The 18,840-nt window shown below is 43.7% G+C and overlaps 2 protein-coding genes across 4 annotated transcripts in view; both read left to right on the forward strand.

Moving 5' to 3' along the window:
- Positions 1–942: 942 nt before the first annotated feature.
- Positions 943–10,316, forward strand: meox2a (mesenchyme homeobox 2a). Of its 2 annotated transcripts, XM_024396296.2 has the most exons (4): positions 943–1,166; positions 1,309–1,874; positions 7,210–7,382; positions 9,451–10,316. In XM_024396296.2, the coding sequence occupies exons 1-4, from the start codon at positions 1,084–1,086 to the stop codon at positions 9,667–9,669; spliced, it is 1,041 nt and encodes a 346-aa protein (XP_024252064.1). In that variant the 5' UTR covers positions 943–1,083; the 3' UTR covers positions 9,670–10,316. The 2 variants fall into 2 exon arrangements, with proteins under 2 accessions (XP_024252064.1, XP_024252071.1); XM_024396303.2 differs by having other exon boundaries at positions 943–1,874.
- Positions 10,317–15,618: 5,302 nt separating this feature from the next.
- LOC112230075 (alkylglycerol monooxygenase-like) overlaps positions 15,619–18,840 on the forward strand; it is a 32,054-nt gene continuing 28,832 nt past the window's right edge. For both annotated transcript variants that reach the window (XM_024396287.2, XM_042304553.1), the window contains exon 1: positions 15,619–16,978. In XM_024396287.2, coding sequence (XP_024252055.1) covers positions 16,907–16,978 — 72 coding nt within the window. In that variant the 5' untranslated portion in view covers positions 15,619–16,906. The remainder of the gene's footprint in view (positions 16,979–18,840) is intronic.

The following is an 18,840-nucleotide window of genomic DNA, read 5'->3' on the forward strand; positions in this document are numbered from 1 at the left end:
CTGTCCTTTCTCTTTGTTTATTTGAGCTGTTCTTGCCATAATATGGACTTGGACTTTTAGAAAATAGTGCTATCTTCTGTCTACCACCCCTACCTTTTCACAACACTGATTGTCACAACTGATTCGCTCAAACACATTAAGAAGGAAAGAAATTCCACAAATTAACTTTTAACAAGGCACACCTGTTAAAGTGACTACCTCATGAAGCTGGTTGAGAAAATGCCAAGAGTGCCCAAAGCTGTCATCAAGTCAAAGTGTATATTTATAATAATGTATATTTTGATTTGTTTAACACTTTTTTGGTTACTACTTGATTCTATATGTGTTATTTCATAGTTTTGATGTCTTCAGTATTCTTCTACAATGTAGAAAATAGTAAAAATAAAGAAAAACCCTTGAATGATGAGTAGGTGTGTCCAAACTTTTGACTGGTACTGTATATATATATGGTAAGGCATTTTTTTGGTGTTTACAAACTACCCATACAGAGGTACAGTATACTAGTATGAGATAGCATTGGAAAGGAAGCAAAGCAACACGTGCTTCAACATAACTAACCTCACAACGATATCAACAAAGGTAAGACAATACATAACGAGCTATCCCTTGACACCAACCCCCTATCTCATGTCTGTTCACATTTTTACATCCCATCTCTTATGGTAAGTATTGAGGTGCAAATGGTACAACCCTAACACATAACACCATCATCATCTCAAACATTATGGACTATTTTCTAAGAAAAGGGGCCACTAGAAGTTAAGATAGCCAAAGTCGAAAAATAAATGGCCTTCTTTCCTGAGACACCAGCCATTTTAATAGTGCTGATTTATTGTGCCATGTTTTTTGGAGGGCGATCATATGCATGTGGTCAGTAGTACGCAGTCTGTGACCCAGCCTCCCTCTCACGTTACAGCCTATTTATAACGTTCCCTCAGCCAGCTCCTCTCTTACTGCAGTTCCTTGGAACCACCTTTCTCTCCACTCCACAGGTCTCCAGTCTCCTCTCCTGTCATCTGAGAATCTCTCCGGCAGCTTATCTAGGGTTCACTGTTTATCCTGCGCAGCCTGGCAACTGTCCGCATGCCCAGGATTATTACTGGAGCCCCCTTTCAACACACACGCAACTTTTTTTATCGAACTCTTATCAAGGAGACAAATTTGGGGTAAGCTAAGGAAAGAGCACAAGTAGTGGATTTTGGATATTCTGTCTTTTGTTTGACCCCTTTTTTAAAACTTAGTTGGCTTACTTTTTTGTTACCTTTCATTTTTTGTCCCCCTCTCCCTCCCGTCCTTATCTTTCTGGAGGGCTGTGTGTTTGCATGCGATGGATCACACACTCTTTGGCTGCCTCCGCAGCCCCCATGCCACTGTGCAGGCCCTGCACCCTGCCTTCACCCAGTCTCCGCTGACTCTCCACGGACGCTCGGACCACGTCTCCTACCCTGACCTGGCCTCTTCCACTGCCACCTCTTCTCCTTCGGCCTGCATCATCTCTGGCTATCCCGGTGACGAGGGCCTGTTCGGTGGGCATCACCATCATCACCGCGGGCATCACCCGGCACAGCAACAGCAGCATCACCCGCCTCAGCACCAGGCCGGCTGGCACATTCCACAGATGCCCTCACCTGGCAGTGCGAACTCCCGCCACAACCTCTGCCACCCCCACCCCCACTCTCACTTGGCCCAGGATAGTGCCCTCGCACCCCCAGACCTAGGCACCCCTGGCAGGAACAGTCTCTGTACCAGCACCCCCAACCTGGGCAGCAGCACCCCCACGGGGGCCAACTGTGTGCCTGCAGACTTTGGAAGACAGACACTGTCACCTGCTGAGGCAGAGAAGAGAAATGGCAAGAGGAAAAGTGACAGCTCAGGTAAGACGAGAGGAAAGATCGACTTTTGGGTTGACATTTATTTTTATCTGTCATCTTCCTTCTTTGGGCTGCATGTAGAAATGGGTTGAGTATAATGTTACACAAAGTAAGTGGGAAACTAAAGCTACACATCTTTATCTTATTAATAAATTGTCATACAGTTGAAATACAAAAAATACACTTGCAGTGCATTTATTCAAGACGGGTATAATTTAACTGTACCTTAACGTAATGTTTTGAAAAGAGATTAAGAGTTTAATTTTGGTGTGGTTTCAAGAACGACATCATCACTCAGACTTCTAAGGCTTTCCGTGGAGACGGAGTGGTGGAGTTTTATGCTTCACTGACAGAAAATGTGGTATAATATTGTTTGAAAAGAGGTTTGTGAATGTTGGCTGACATGAACATCGGCAATTACAGTATGTTGACTAACGGGGAGATCAAAGTCCAGACGATAACTGTGTGGGCATTAGACTTCTGCCATGTTTTGGTCTAAATCCCATCTGTTTCATTTCAACGCATTTTAGGTGGCAGAAAATAAGGCTCACTGGAAAATATTAATGTCATGGATTGTAAAAGACTACACCAGTGCTTTGAATGACACTAAACACCCGAGAGGATTTAGGCTTCTCTTACTGTGGAGTTGCGCTTAGTTCCAGGATTATTGTTGATGCAGTCATTTTAATAAAAGAGACTGGGAAGTTGAATCAATAAATATATTCAATGAAAAAATGTGAGTTACAGTAGCATTATGTTAAACAGCTGATATACAGTTTAGTAGATTTGTTGCAATGCTAATAGTCTTTAAACAAAACGTTTTATTTAAAACAATACATACCTTTCAAACGTCCATAGAAACCTACTCTCTATTTCCTACAGGTTTGTTCAATGGTCCTAAAAAAATGTATGAAGTGTACAACCAACCATGAACATTTTTACTGCTAATGTTTTCGAGCTTCACTAAAAAAACATTTACTACGCCTATTTTCTGTCAATAAAATTAAGATCACATTGTCAATCACTGTGGAGCAGTTATTAATATGCAACATAAAAAAAGGTTTTGCCAGCATTTCAAGAACACACGTGTAGAGTAATTGATGGTCTAATTGAAAACATGCGTTTTGCATTGATAAGGTTTGGAATAATGACTTACTTACCTCAACCTACATACTTACTGTACAGGCGTGACTTGTGCCCTTGGATTTCATAGTCATTGAGATTTTCTGCGTTTGTGAAAAGGACCATTAACTTTCTACACTAAAAGTGTAGAAATATCGACAAAATATAAACAATACAAATATGGTAATTTATTACGTTAAGTTAACTGGAACATACATTTCTACATTATTACATAGCCTAGCAGTGTCTTTATAACTCTGAATATACCAATATCTCTTTAATATATAAACTTTTTACTATTCAACCTTTCTAATCGATATGAAGCACTTTGTAAGTGTTAAAGCGTTTTATTAAAGGGAAGATTTTGTTGTCAACGTATTAGTAGGAACTGATCAGTTTTCCATGGAAAGTATATCTGCCGTCCTACCTGAAATGTCATCCTGCAGCACTGGGCCTAGACCTCTGTCTATTTAAACACCCTCAGTGTGGGTCACCTGGCTGTGGTTCTGTACACACCACTTGAACACTTGGTTGATATTTTCCCTATGTGGTTAGTGCCCTGTTTCACTTGACTCACACAGGATACTGTTGGCCACTTCAGTCATGGATCCCTTCTGACACATGACTCATTCTAACAGATGATGGAACATTTTCACAAAATCACAGGGACTTAAACTAATTAAGTGTGCAATTAAATGTGTATTCTTTCTGTTTGAAATTAATGGACAGTATAGAGACAGAGGGCATATAAAATAGAGGTTTATTACAACCCTATTTTAAAAAAGAGTTACCAAAATAAGAACTCATGGTATTTGGATGTAGGGGAATATCAAAAAGATGCATAGAAATGATTAACACACCTGACTTATAGAATTGTTCAGATGTTGGGAATGTTATTTTGTATTATTATACAAATCATTGTACAAGTAGCAGCACCACGCTGAAATTGCCAGAAAAACGACACACAGTTACTAAGCTAAGAGAGCGCAACTTCGAAGGCAGTCACTACTATTTATAATACTGCTCTTGTTTTGACCATACTAACCTCTCCTATATTCATACATTTAGAACTCCATCCTCTATTTCCTGTTCTCCTTGGTCAAATCATTTGGAAACTAACACTTGGCCCTCAAGCTCCATTTCAATTCCCTAGTTCCAATGGTTATTGCAGCCTCATTACGTGGGCCTTACATTCTCTTCACGCTAACACCAATCATGCTGATTATTGAGCGTAGTTAGCTTATCCAATCAGCTGTCCAAATAACACCGTGTTGCCAATTCGATGAGAAAGCCCTGATTTGGTTTCACCATCTGGATTGAAACCTGAGTAAAATCCGCCTGTGAAACTTTACATTGGATACGAAAACAATAATAAAACACTTGAACCCAGATTTCCATGCAGAACACTCTCCTGGTCAAGAAACACAAATCATTTTGTGTGATTTTTTTCCAAAAGGTGGACTGCAGGGTATACACTGTCATGTGACGAGTGGTCCAGCTGGTATTTGGGTGTCTGGTTTCTGTGAAACCTGCTAATTTTAAGGGTTTCAGCTTGAGGGAATATGGCCGTGCCGTTTGGTGTAACCTGGGCTGGCCGATCGGGTATACTGGAGCTCTGAGGGAGCGAGGGGTCAACCTGGCAGATTTGAAAGTTTGGGAACACTTTAGCCTGCAGGTATAGTGCTTTATACATTGTTATGCACATGTACATACTGTCTTACAATAAGTCCTATAATGTTATGTGTCACTATGTCTCAACATTTTTACTGACTCAACAACTGCTGGTTTTTAGTCAGGATCATTATATAATTATATGACATTGGTAGCGGGTCATCATACAGAAGAATGGAAAGTTACACAGAAAGTTCAAACAGAAAGTCTCATGTCAAGTCTCCTACTGTATATTATAACTGAATTATAATGCAGTATACATGTAGGCTTTAAGTGTGACCAAAACTTCTTATGAAAGTGTTAAGATTTTAAACATGAAGTAATAGTAATTGCTTGTATCCTATTTTGTTATTGTGGAGTGTATTTTTGAGTGCTGCTGTAGCAAGTGATGCTCAGGGACTAAGTCAGGCATGGCTTTGCGATTCTCGGTATTACCGCTGAGGCTATTTTGGTAGATCTAGCATTACAATATTCTACGTCACAATGGAATTGTGTTTGCCGTAGATAAGATTCCTCAACAAAATCTACAAAATGACTGGCCAATGAACTGAAAATGTCACACTGAAAGGAGTGAAAAGCATAATCATTTCATTTTGCAGTCTCTCTGTCAGAAACGTTGGCAGGGACACAAACACTATTTTTTGAAGGGTCCCCTGATCTGGCTTCAGACCATTTGGGAGCCCTAAAACTACCCAGTGTCTGGGCTCTGTACTTTCCTCCCATTATTCCCTTTTGTGTGGAGAGATGAAGGTTCCAGCAAGGACCTAATTGCTGTGGTGTAGTGGCTGTGTCGTAAAACCTTGGGACTCTTTTTAAATCGGCTTTGCGCTGGTCTCCAGCAGCTGGCCATGTTATTCTTTATTCTTACACAATGTCTGTGTTTACCAGAGAGTAAATACATCTAAGAGGTATGTTTGAATGAGGCTCTCTGGCACACCGACAGTTGGCCTACCCTGGTGAAATTACAGACATGTTGAGATGGAAGGTTACCAGCTATAGGACATTTGCTATTCACCATACAATGACACACAGAATTTCAGCTACTTTACCACACTGTAAGAAAAGTCTTATCATTTATGTGGGAATAACTTGACAATGTATTTGCAGTGTATTCCTGTCTTGGATGCCAGTTACGCCGTATGACATATCACCATGTGCTTGGAATTTTCCTTTCCTTTTTCCCCCCACAATATCAATGATGAATGGCTTTTTGCAAACACAAGTTGTGTAACTTTCCATTCTTCTATATTTTCTATGGCACAAAAAGAGATGGGCAATGAATTTATTTAAAGAAGAGTGAGAAAAAGAGAAAGAAAGCATTTTTCCTGTGAGAAAATATTTTGAAAGAGACACTTTTTCAGTAAGAACTTCAAGAAGTGTTTCGGAGTGTCTCCTGTGACGTGGCGGAGTGAGTGACTCCCATGACTGGTGGTGTATCTGGCCTGGTCCTGGCCTGTAAACTCCCAGCCTATTTACAGTTTGGATTTGGGACCGCCTGTTGGGATTAACACAGACTGCAGAACAGAACCGCAGATTAATTAGCATGCAATCGCTGTTGCCTTGAAGTGCAATGTGCAACTGAAGCATATCCAAACGGCCCAACCACAAAGTCTGGTCACAATAGGAACGTTTGGGAACCAAATTAACAAAACATGTTCCTTCTGAGAAACAGTCAAAAAAAATTTTTAAGTAACAATATCTTCTCCTGAGGTTGAAACAAAATGGGAATGACAAGTAGGTTTTTAATCCACATTGGTTGGATAAATAAATCCTTTAAATCTCAATAAAACAATTTCCTCCCGTCACTCCAGTGAATCATCAGGTGGTAGACTTGCATATCTTTGGGGAAAAAAGGATCTGCATTGCTTCATGTTCATCTGGGGAATTGTAACAGTTTGTCCTTATGTGTATGATATCATAGTCATAATCATAGATCAAAACCAGACTGACATACATGCTACTCTCCCTGTAGTCCATCTCATAGTCTAGCCACTCTCAGTAAGTTCAAAAGTTTGACGATATTGTTCAAAATCAAACAACACCAATCTAAACGAGAGATCGGACAAATACTCCTTTTCAAATTGTTGTGAGTTGGCAGCTTGTTAGTCATAAAGAGGAGACGCTTTTAAAAGGGAGGTAAATAAACTGAGGAAACATATTTTCACACATCCTGCAGAGCTGTTTCGTTGCATGTTAAAACTACGAGGGTAGCAGCCGATTCCATTAACAGTAAGACAAATGAACTCCATATTGGAAAGAGTAGGAGCCAACCCATTGTGTGTGTGAGAGCACAGCTGCCAGAAACAGGCACATGTGTAGACGCTTCTGGGTCCTCCCAGCCACTTACAGTGTGCGTAAACAATGCCGCTACAATAAAAGGTGATTGGCATCTCCCATTGTTTCCCATACCTGACTCCTTCCCTCCTCTGCCTGTATTTGTGTCTCTGGCTCACACCTGCCATATAGTACCCTTTTTATCATTATTTTCTTTGAGTATAAATCTCCCTGACTGGAAAGAAAAAATGTGTGCCGTGTTTGATTTCAGAGCCCCAAGACGGGAATTACAAGTCAGATGTGAGCAGCAAACCCAGGAAGGAGCGGACAGCGTTCACCAAGGAGCAGATCCGTGAGCTGGAGGCCGAGTTTGCCCATCACAACTATCTGACGAGACTGAGGCGCTACGAGATAGCAGTCAACCTCGATCTCACAGAGAGACAAGTATGTAATGTCACCACTCTAACCTCATTCTCCCACTTGTTCCTTTGGGTTACAACATATTGACCCCATAACACATGAATGCCTGGTGGTGGGAAAAGTCTACCTCAGTCAGACCATACAGAGGCTTTCGGAGATACCGTGTTTTCCTAACTTTAGAACTTCCGGTTTGTGTGCTGTTGTGCTCCAGCTGTGACTGTGAAGAGGGACTATCATATTCCAGATATTTGGGTCTATTCTTTCAGTCAGCCTACAGTCAAGTAATGGAGAAAGGCACAAAGGCAGGAGGTGCTGTCTAGCAAGTCACTTCCTGTTTCCCCCAGCTAGGACAAATTAGTCTCAGAGCGTAGACAGAGGGGCCGCTGTAAACACAGTCCCATGAAATAAATAATAGAAGAGAAATTGCAGGGAAGGAAACATCGTACAGTGTTCTGTAACACCTATTTGGGGTGTCAGAGAGAATTTATATGTCACATGTGGCATACATCTGGCCGTAGGTAGTTCGTTATATACAGTAGATATTAAAAGGATAGAACAGACTGGTACCTGACAGTATATGTTTCTTACGTAACATCGGAGACTCAAAACCTTCAACCTTGAGTTTTCGATTTTTTTCGACAAAGTGCTTCAATGTAATACTTCTAAAATTAATTTAAAATGCCCAAATATAACCATAAACTAAGATAAAAAATATTATGCCTACCATCTAAACGTTAATGTAACAATAAATAATTGCCACACTTTACATTACCCTTAACACAGTGAATATCATTGAATATCATATCACTTATTGCATTAAGTAGTTATGTAATTACCCCATAACAGCCTAGTAATTTTGGAGCACTTATATTGCAGTTAGAACATCCAATTTTTTTCTTATACCAAAATCAAATTCATAACCAACTCTTAGAGAACCTACCTGTTATTCCAGAGGCAACACGATCCCTTAGGCATCACATGACTCAGACAGGCCTGTCTCTTACCTTCAGTAACATGGAAACTCATATCTAGGTACAAATATGACTGCAAAACAGCCCATACAAACCAGTCATAATAACATTATAAGTAATCGAGTCATTAGCCCACTGATGATAGCATTAGTAGAAATAGCATGTACTATACAGTAGCCATGTGACAACAAACTCGGTAACCTGCGCCTTGCCTTACTGCACTATCAATAACAGGAGAGAAAAGTGCAAGCTTGCCAATGTATTTTAAGGACGATCCATTTACACCAATGACAGTAGAAGATCTGGGTGGCCGTGTTTGGAACTCTGCCCGTCAACCTGATAGTGATTTTATAACTACGAAACTCAATGGGACTGGACTCAATGACACATTGACAAATGGGAAATTGTTCTCTGAACTAAAAATACCTTTGAGTGATAAATCACAAACAGGTATATTAGATAACATAGCAACAAATTCATCCATCCCCATTGAGCTATAGGCTGTATTTAGGTGACAAAGGCTTCAGTTCACATGTGCTCTTCTGACGTGCTATCATATGGACCAAAAAATTATCAATAACCACAACTGATGTGATCATCAGCATGGCATGTATAGCTGAAGGTTTAAGACAAACGTTGTGTGTAAAATCAAGTGACTTCCTGCCCATGTGACCCAGCTAGGCCTCACAGCATGACACTCCCCAAAATAAACCAAAGGAGAGAAAGAGAGACTCATCCAGAACCCAGTCAGTGTTGACTCTCACGTCTACTCGGACCCAATCTTCTACGTAAGCAACAGCCTAATCATCATTCTGGGAGACGTAAATACTGGAGGAGTTGTCGAGTCAGGGAAAAGAGGAAGCAGCGTCTTGATGCCAGGGAATGTGACAGTACATCAGCACATAATCACTGCTACAGTATAGAAATAGCTGCCAAACCTTTACAGCAGCTCCTGTATCGGGTTTCAGGCTTACCATTTGATCAATATCCAGATCTTTTAATAGGACTCTACTCAGTATGCGTAACAGTCTCCAGCTATGCAAAATGATCCCCCAATGCCAAACGCCATTTTGCTGTTCTTTTCAGAATAACTCAACTTGTCTTTTGTGGTTGTTCCACAGGTAAAGGTGTGGTTTCAGAACAGGAGGATGAAGTGGAAACGAGTAAAAGGAGGTCAACAGGGGGCTGTAGCAAGGGAAAAAGAACTGGTGAACGTGAAAAAGGGGACATTGCTGCCATCCGAATTCTCCGGCATAGCGGCTCTTCATCACTCCACAGACTCCCTGGCCAATGAGAACAGTCACGACAGCGACCAGAGTTCCGAGCATGCTCACTTATGATGCACAGCAGCAGGCCACGCCTACTCAAAGTGGGCTCAGCCTAACATCTCAGGAATGTCCTTAAAAGGACATGGTGTCTGGTCATCGTTAGCAAAGTTCAACGATGCTAAATAAATGTGTACAAATGTACAAAGAAATGATGTGTGTTACTTGATCTAAGAAGATGCATGTTAGGACGTTGCTTAAACCAAACTAAGATCACCAATACGTTTCAAGAACTGCGAACCCAACGCAGGAATATGAGATATTGCAAAAGGTCAATGCACATTAAGCATATGTTACGAACGTGCCTCCACTCAACGCTCTGCTTTTGGAAGCAGAACATATTCTTAGAATATTAGGACAGATTCAGAATTGGCCAAATTTTTATGAACATTCCATGTTGTGTGTCTTGCATTGAAAAAGTGGCAAGTTCATGCTTTTGATTTGCACTGTTGAACACTTGCCTCAATTGGTTTCTACTGTATGTCATAGAAATTGCGATGTAATCAAATTATTGATTAAATCAAGTGTGCAGGAGAATCAAATTTCAGCTAATTTACAATATACTCTGAACTTTATTATCTGTATTTTTCTTACCTTCGCTATAGCAATCATTTCTAATACACACTATACCACTCACACAGTAATAAACATTTCTGATGTTCCTTAGTGGCCATTTTCTTCTACCCTGACTGATATTTGTAAACAAAACTGAATATTGCATGAACAGAGGTTCTACTGATGTAAGGGGTGCGTACTGGCGGCAGAGAAGTCAGACGCAGGAGAGAAAAAACTGTTTCCAACGGCGCAGTTTAATAATAAAACCCACCGGAAAACAGAACAATCAATAAATGGGTACAAAACCCGACGCACACCAGACATAACGTGCACAAGCACTTACAATAAACAATACCGGACAAGGACATGGGGGGAACAGAGGGTTAAATACACAACATGTAATGGAAGTGAAACTAGGTGTGTGGGAAGACAAGACCAAACAAATGGACAATGAAAGGTGGATCGGCGAAGGGCGATCCGGACGAAAATGGTGGAACTCCTGCAGCATTAAAGGGTCCAACACGTCCTCGACCGGAACCCAGCACCTCTCCTCCGGACCGTACCCCTCCCACTCCACGAGATACTGAAGGCCCCTCGCCTGACGCCTCGAATCCAGTATGGAACGAACTGAGTACGCCGGGGCCCCCTCGATTACCAGAGGGGGCGGAGGGACCTCGCGCACCTCAGACTCCTGGAGCGGACCAGCCACCACCGACCTGAGGAGAGACACATGGAACGAGGGGTTAATACGGTAATCGGGTGGAAGCTTTAACCTATAACAAGCCTTGTTCACTCTCCTCAGGACTTTAAATGTCCCCACAAACCGCGGACCATCTTCCTTCATGGCAGGTCGAGGAGCAGGTTTCGGGTCGAGAGCCAAACCCGGTCCCCCGGTGTGAACACTGGGGCCTCACCATGGTGGTGGTCTGCGTTCTGCTTTTGGCACAGCACAGCGCGCTGGAGGTGAACACGGACGCGCCTGAACCAGTCGTCCACTGCAGGAGCCTCGGTCTGACTCTGATGCCAAGGTGCAAGTACTGGCTGGTACCCTAGTACGCATTGGAAGGGAGAGAGGTTAGTGGAGGAGTGGAGAAGCGAGTTCTGTGCCATCTCGGCCCAGGGCACGAACGCATCCTGGTTTACTCTCTCCACCTGCCCATTACTCTCGGGGTGAAACCCTGAAGTAAGGCTGATCGAGATCCCCAGACGTTCCATGAACGCCTTCCAGACCCTAGAAGTGAATTGGGGACCTCGATCAGACACTATATCCTCAGGCACCCCGTAGTGCCGGAAGACGTGCGTTAACAAGGCCTCCGCAGTTTGTAGGGCCGTAGGGAGACCGGGCAGAGGGAGGAGACGACAGGACTTCGAGAACCGATCCACAACGACCAGGATCGCGGTTTTACCCTGTGAGGGGGGTAGATCGGTTAGAAATTCCACCAACAGGTGCAACCAAGGCCGTTGTGGAACGGGTAAGGGGTGTAACTTCCCTCTGGGCAGGTGCCTAGGAGCCTTACACTGGGCACACACCGAGCAGGAGGAAACATAAACCCTCACGTCCTTAGCCAAGGTAGTCCACCAGTAACTCCCGCTCAAACAGCGCACTGTCCGACTGATCCCAGGATGACCAGAGGAGGGTGACGTGTGGGCCCAATAGATCAACCGGTCATGAACAGCAGACGGGACGTACAGACGCCCAGCAGGACACTGGACGGGAGCGTGCTCTGCACGTAACGCCTGCTCAATGTCCGCGTTCAGCTCCCACACTCCCGGCGCCACCAGGCAGGAGGCGGGGAGAATGGGAGTGGGATCCATGGGCCGCTCCTCTGTGTCATACAGCCGGGACAATGCGTCTGCCTTCATGTTCTGGGAGCCTGGTCTGTAGGAAAGGGTAAACACAAAACGGGTGAAAAACATGGCCCCAACAGCTCCCGGTCCCCCACATCATAGTTACACTCCGGGCTGAGCTTCTTTGAGAGGAAGACACAGAGGCGGAGCTTCGGTGGCGTACCCGAGCGCTGAGAGAGCATAGCTCCTATCCCAGCCTAGGACGCGTCCACCTCCACTATGAACGCCAAAGAGGGATCCGGATGGGCCAGCACGGGAGCCGAGGTAAACAGAGCCCTCAGGTGACGAAAAGCCCTGTCCAACGGGTCCCCCTTCAACAGAGAGGTAATGGGAGCCGCTACTGGACCAAAACTCCGGATGAACCTCCGGTAGTAGTTGGCAAACCCTAAGAACTGCTGCACCTCCTTTACCGTGGTGGGAGTCGGCCAATTACGCACAACTGAAATGCGGTCACTCTCCATCTCCACCCCTGAGGTGGAAATGCAGTACCCTAGGAAGGAGACAGACTGCTGGAAGAACAGGCACTTCTCAGCCTTGATGTACAGGTCATGCTCCAACAGGCGACCAAGCACCCTGCACACCAGGGACACATGCTTGGCGCGTGTAGCGGAGTATATCAGAATGTCATCAATATACACCACTACTCCCTGCCCGTGCAGGTCCCTGAAAATCTCGTATACAAAGGCCTGGAAGACTGATGGCGCATTCATCAACCCGTACGGCATGACAAAGTACTCATAGTGCCCTGAGGGGGCACTGAAAGCCGTCTTCCACTCGTCTCCCTCCTGGATACGCACCAGGTTGTAAGCTCTCCTGAGATCTAGTTTAGTGAAGAAGCGCGCCCTGTGCATTGACTCAATCGCTGTGGCTATGAGCGGTAGCGGGTAACTATACCTCACTGTGATCTGGTTCAAACCCCGATAGTCAATACACTGGCGCAGACCTCCCTCTTTCTTCACAAAAACGAAACTCGAGGAGGCGGGTGAAGTGGATGACCGAATGTACCCCTGACGCAGGGATTCAGAGACATATGTTTCGATAGCCCCCGTCTCCGCCTCTGAGAGGGGATTACACATGACTCCTGGGAAGTGCAGCGTCTACCAGGAGATTTATTGCGCAATCGCCCTGTCGACCACGGGAAACGCAGGGGTGGTAATTGAGTCAACTCGGCAAAAACACCTCCCCGAGCACTCTCGCAACCACCCCGTGAGAGCTCTCTGTGGCCAAGAAACAGTGGGGTCATGACAAACTAACCAGGGTAGGCCTAGCACCACAAGAAACGCAGGAGAGTCAATAAGGAAGAGACTAATTCTCTCCTTGTGACCCGCCTGCATCACCATGCCCAGAGGAGCGGTGGCCTCCCTGATCAACCCTGACCCTAATGGTTGACTAACTAAGGCGTGAACGGGGAAAGGCACAGCCATGGGAACAATGGGGATCCCTAAACTATGGGCGAATGATCTATCTATAAAATTCCCAGCCGTGCCTGAATCGACGAGCGCCTTATGCTTGGAATGCTGGGAAAACTCAGAAAAAGTGACATACACAAACATGTGCGCGACAGAGGGCTCTGGGTGAGAATGGTGCCGGCTCACCTGGGGTGACGCCAGAGCGCCCTACCTGTTGCCTCGATCCCCAGAGGAACCAACCCGGCACAGACAAGCTGAAACCCCCTCCGGTCTCCCTGCGCACCGCCCCTTCCAGCTCCATGGGTATCGGAGAGGGGGTGCGGGGGGATGGAACCAACAGATCACGATCTGAATGTCCGCGGGCAGCCAGCAGGTTATCCAGCCGGATGGACAGGTCCACCAGCTGGTCGAACGTGAGGGTGGTGTCTCTGCAGACCAAGTCCTGACGGATGTCCTCGCGCAGACTGCAGCGATAATGGTCGATCAGGGCCCTGTCGTTCAAAACTCCAGGGCGAACTCCTGGGCGCTCCTCGTCCCCTGCCTCAGATGGAATAGCCGTTCACCCGCCGCTCTACCCTCGGGCGGGTGGTCAAAAACTGCCTGGAATCGGCGGCTGAACTCCTCAAACTGGTCTAACACCGCATCTCCCTCTCTCCACACGGCATTCACCCACTCCAGGGCTTTCCCGGTGAGGAACGAGACGAGGGCGCACACCCTCTCTCGGCCCGAAGGAGCCAGGTGGATGGTTGCCAGGTATAAATCCAGCTGCAAGAGGAACCCCTGGCAGTTCGCAGCCGTCCCATTGTATTCCTGGGGAAGGGAGAGACGAATCCCACTGGGACCACGAGAAGGCGGGACGCGTAGTGGAGACCCCGGCTGTGCTGGTGGAGGTGATGGGAGAACTCCCTGTCTTTCCCAGCAGTCCATTGTCTGGACAACGCGGTCCATGGCGGTGCCAAGATGGTGGAGCATTGCTGCGTGCTCCCGGACGCGCTCCTCCACCCCTATACCCGGGGTACCTGCTCCTGCTGACTCCATAAGTTTGGTTCGGTATTCTGTAGGGGGTGTGTACTGGCGGCAGAGAAGTCAGACACAGGAGAGAAAAAACTGTGTTTCCAACGGCGCAGTTTAATAATAAAACCCACCGGAAAACAGAACAATCAATAAATGGGTACAAAACCCGACGCACACCAGACATAACGTGCACAAGCACTTACAATAAACAATACCGGACAAGGACATGGGGGGAACAGAGGGTTAAATACACAACATGTAATTGATGGAATTGAAACCAGGTGTGTGGGAAGACAAGACATAACAAATGGAAAATGAAAGGTGGCTCGGCGATGGCTAGAAGACCGGTGACGTTGACCGCCAAACGTCGCCCGAACAAGGAGAGGGACCGACTTCGGAGGAAGTCGTGATAACTGAAATGCTTCTCAGATCAAATAAATTAAACCAGAGGTAAATGGAATTCACGTTGGGTTGAATAACGTCATGATTCCTTCCATCCACATGAATCCAGGGTAATGTATGACTATGCTGTGAACTGAGATGACATGAATTATACATTAGCCAACGTGTAGAGAACTATTGATGGGGTGCATGACTAATTCACCTTTTCCTCAGGGCAGGGTAGGGACTTCTGCCAAAGCCCCTCAGGAGAACCTGCGAAAGGATCATATTCTATTACAATATCATTGAATAATTTCAAGACTTGATCTCCTCTTTCACCACAATGTGAGTGTGCATTCTAAATTGGAGCTAGAACAGTATTTTGGAGACTGTGAACTTTTTAGTGCAAGCTAGCAATAAAGTGTAGTTTTGACCAAAAGCTAACTGTGTGGTAAACATGATGAAACAGTATGAATCAATTACAATCATACTGTACCTATTAAAGGCACAGTGCAGTCAAAATTCTGTTTTTACTTTGTTTTGTATCATATTGTACAGCAGCTAACAGTGTAAAAGTGTGATGAAATTTGGTCAGTGTTATTTCCTGATAGTTGCTGGTTGAAAATACAATCTATACAGACCTTCCAATCCAGCCTTTCTTAACGTATGGGTTGCGACCCACTGTTAGTTGTGTGTTGCGAACTGTCAGAGTAAATGTATAATTATTCAATTAATTTCTGGAATTGATTTGGCCAAATGCGCTCTCTGCTCAGTTTGGCAGCTACGTTAGTGTGAGAGGGAGATGCCTGCAAGTGTTGCCAACTAATTTTCAGGGGAAGTTGCTAGACGCAGGTCGATTTGTTGCTAAAAGTTGCTAAATGACGCTGTGATGTCGTTGTGTGATGACGTCAGTACATAGAATACACAATAACGTTACTTGACTGGCCATCTCCCCGAAAAATATGATTTGACATTTTTTTTTAGATTTGTTTGTTTATTATATATTTTTATTTGTAAAAGTAATATAAACACAACACATTTTATATGATCACATATTTATTTTTAAACACAACACATTGAATTATTGAACAATTACATTTTCTTTTCAACTAGTAAACCTACACATTCTGAACAATTTGCAGTTATCCACTTTTTTAACCAACTGTGGTAATGTAGACAGCCTTGTATGGTTTTGATTTATTTATATGCTTTGCTGTAGCACAATGTTTTTTGATGTCAGTAGGCACAGTATGCCCGACAAATCATCCCCAATTACTGGCTTCAGTCACCCTTTAAATTCAGGTACAGACTCCCACTTTTCTGTACTTCTGGCTGTACAATTTTGATTGAGACATGTTGATTGATGTTGTAAGTTCTGTTCAAGATCAAACACTTGTGACCAACTATATTCATTGGGTTTGTCTCGTCGAACGCATACTACTGCTGCTGCAGTCAGCCAACATTTGCTGAAATTGCTGCTGGCCTGCTGCTGCCCTGCTGCTGCCTGTGCACGAGCTGAGCGCCTGCTGACGTCACTCACAATGCACTTCGTTTTTTCTCACAATGCACTTCGTTTTTGGAAATCGTTTTTGTCTCATTTAGAGGGAAAATGCGTGCATTTTAGCGTTTGACTCACGTTTCAAAAGTTGCTAAAAGTTCCAAATACATTTTTAAAAGCAGCTAAATTTGTTGCTAGGTGCTGTTTGAAAAAAAATAATCTAGCAACAGAAATGCTAAATTGGCATCACTGGATGCCTGTGTGTTTCACGGTTTACCTGATCTTTTTTTCTGCAAGATTACTCCGCGAAACACGCGATGCAGCAGATGATGCGCTGTCTGCCACTGACTTGTCATTCACACTCGCCGCTGTCATCAAATGGATTAATGCTAGCCACAAGTTTTGACTTAGCTCAATTGTCATGAAACGCATAAACAGCGATGAGTTTCTCTTTCACAGAAATTTATAACGAGGAGCGCCCACAATGTGTTTTGTGCGGGGAAGTGCTAAGTAATGAAACGACACATCCTGACCAAACATCCACTGCATGATGGTAAACCCAACGAGTTCTTTCAGAACAGGGCAACATGCTTCAAGAAACTGCTTCGACAGTGGAAAAGTAAGTAAGCTAGCAAGGCATTGTTGTCATTTTATAACAGAAATACGGGAGTACTAACTAACTCTCATAGTAGTAGATGTGAGCTTCTCTTTCAAACAATCCCCTGGCCTTGTACATAGCTATTATTCGCCAAAGTAAGCTATCTACTGGTAGTGCAACCCTAGTAATTGTACAAATGAAGATGAAAAATGATCAGGCCTACTGTAGAAATTATTGCTGAAAACTGGTCTAGGTTAGAACTGTTGCTGTTAAAATACAATCCTAATTTTTTATTCTTAACTGGAATAAACTGATTGAAGCAAGATGCTTTTTGAGCCAAACACAGTTATGGGTTGCTCATCTACAGCAGGAAGCGGTCTCCTGCTGTCACGCCCTGGCCATAGAGGCCTTTACTCTCTATTTTGGTTAGGCCAGGGTGTGACTAGGGTGGGCATTCTATGTTCTATGTTTTGTATTTCTTTGTTGTTTGGCCAGTGTAGTTCTCAATCAGAGGCAGCTGTCTATCGTTGTCTCTGATTGAAAACCATTCTTAGGTAGCTTTTTCCCACATGGGTTTTGTGGGTAGTTGATTTCTGTTGAGTGTTTTTCACCTTTCAGGACTGTTTCGGTTATTCCCTTTTGTTATTTTTGTATTTAGTTTTCAGTGTCAATAAACAAACATGAACACGTACCATGCTGCGCTTTGGTCCTCACCTTCTCCCACCAACAGTCGTTACACCTGCCTGACTGAGAAAGCAGAAGATGTTCTGGTCCAGTTTGGCACCACATACCTATGCGAGTCAGGGTTCTCAATTCTGACATACTTAAAAAACAAGTACAGAAAAGATTTTCAAGGCTGAGCATGACCTCATTGTTGTACTGTCAGGAACGGAGCCCAGAATAGACATGCTCTCAATAGGACTGTGTGTGTTCTGGTCTACATCTGTGTGATGTGATCAATCAGTTTATTGCAGTTCAAAATAAAAAGATATGTATTGTATTTTAACAGCAACAGTTCCAACCTAAACTTTCTTTCAACAATAATTTCTACAGCAAGATAGGCCTGATCATTTTTCATCTGTACTGATACTTAGGGTTGCACTATCAAAACGCCTGTGTGTGTGTTCTCTTGTTTGTCTGTGCGATGTGATCAATCAGTTTATTCCAGTTCAGAATGAAAATTATTTATTGTATTTTAATGGCAACAGTTCCAACTTAGACAGATATGTAAGAGTGTTTTTAATGGGGGGAAAATAAACATTAATATATATTTATATGGATATTTAATTTAATTGTTATTTTTTTGTCTATATTGCATTTGTTTTAGGCATAAGGGCAATGAATTTGCTGAAAAAGTTTAAGAACCCCTGTTCTAATCAGCAGGTTTACATGGGCGGGAGTTTTGGTTAGTACATTGGTTAATAGACCAATAGCAAAGAGCATCACAAACCTTTCCCAACAACAGCTATTTTGATTAAAACGGCTGCATTGGGCCTTTAAATTAAATCCGCAATCACCTATTGCAAGTCTTTTTTTACAATGAGGATTTCTAAAATTGATAACTGTTCCCAGTTTGTACACCAAATGTCACCCATCTCTCCATTATCTTCTTTATGCGCAGTTGATTAATTTAATGCTCTCTGCCTTCTTTTCATGTCAGGTGATGCAACATTCTCCTTTTTCGAAATAGTCTCTCCTCTCCAGCAAGAAAAAAGTTTACTTTGAAAGTTTACATATTTAACATCAATTAATGGGCTAATTACATGTCATGTGAATTAATAGGGCTTCACTATTCGATACCTAACAATTATCCATGACCTGCAAATCAATGGAATGTAAGAGTAAAGACAGACCACAGACAGAATGGTCTGACAATGTCATAG

This window comes from Oncorhynchus tshawytscha, linkage group LG23 (genome assembly GCF_018296145.1).
Source record: "Oncorhynchus tshawytscha isolate Ot180627B linkage group LG23, Otsh_v2.0, whole genome shotgun sequence".
Classification (NCBI taxonomy): domain Eukaryota; kingdom Metazoa; phylum Chordata; class Actinopteri; order Salmoniformes; family Salmonidae; genus Oncorhynchus; species Oncorhynchus tshawytscha.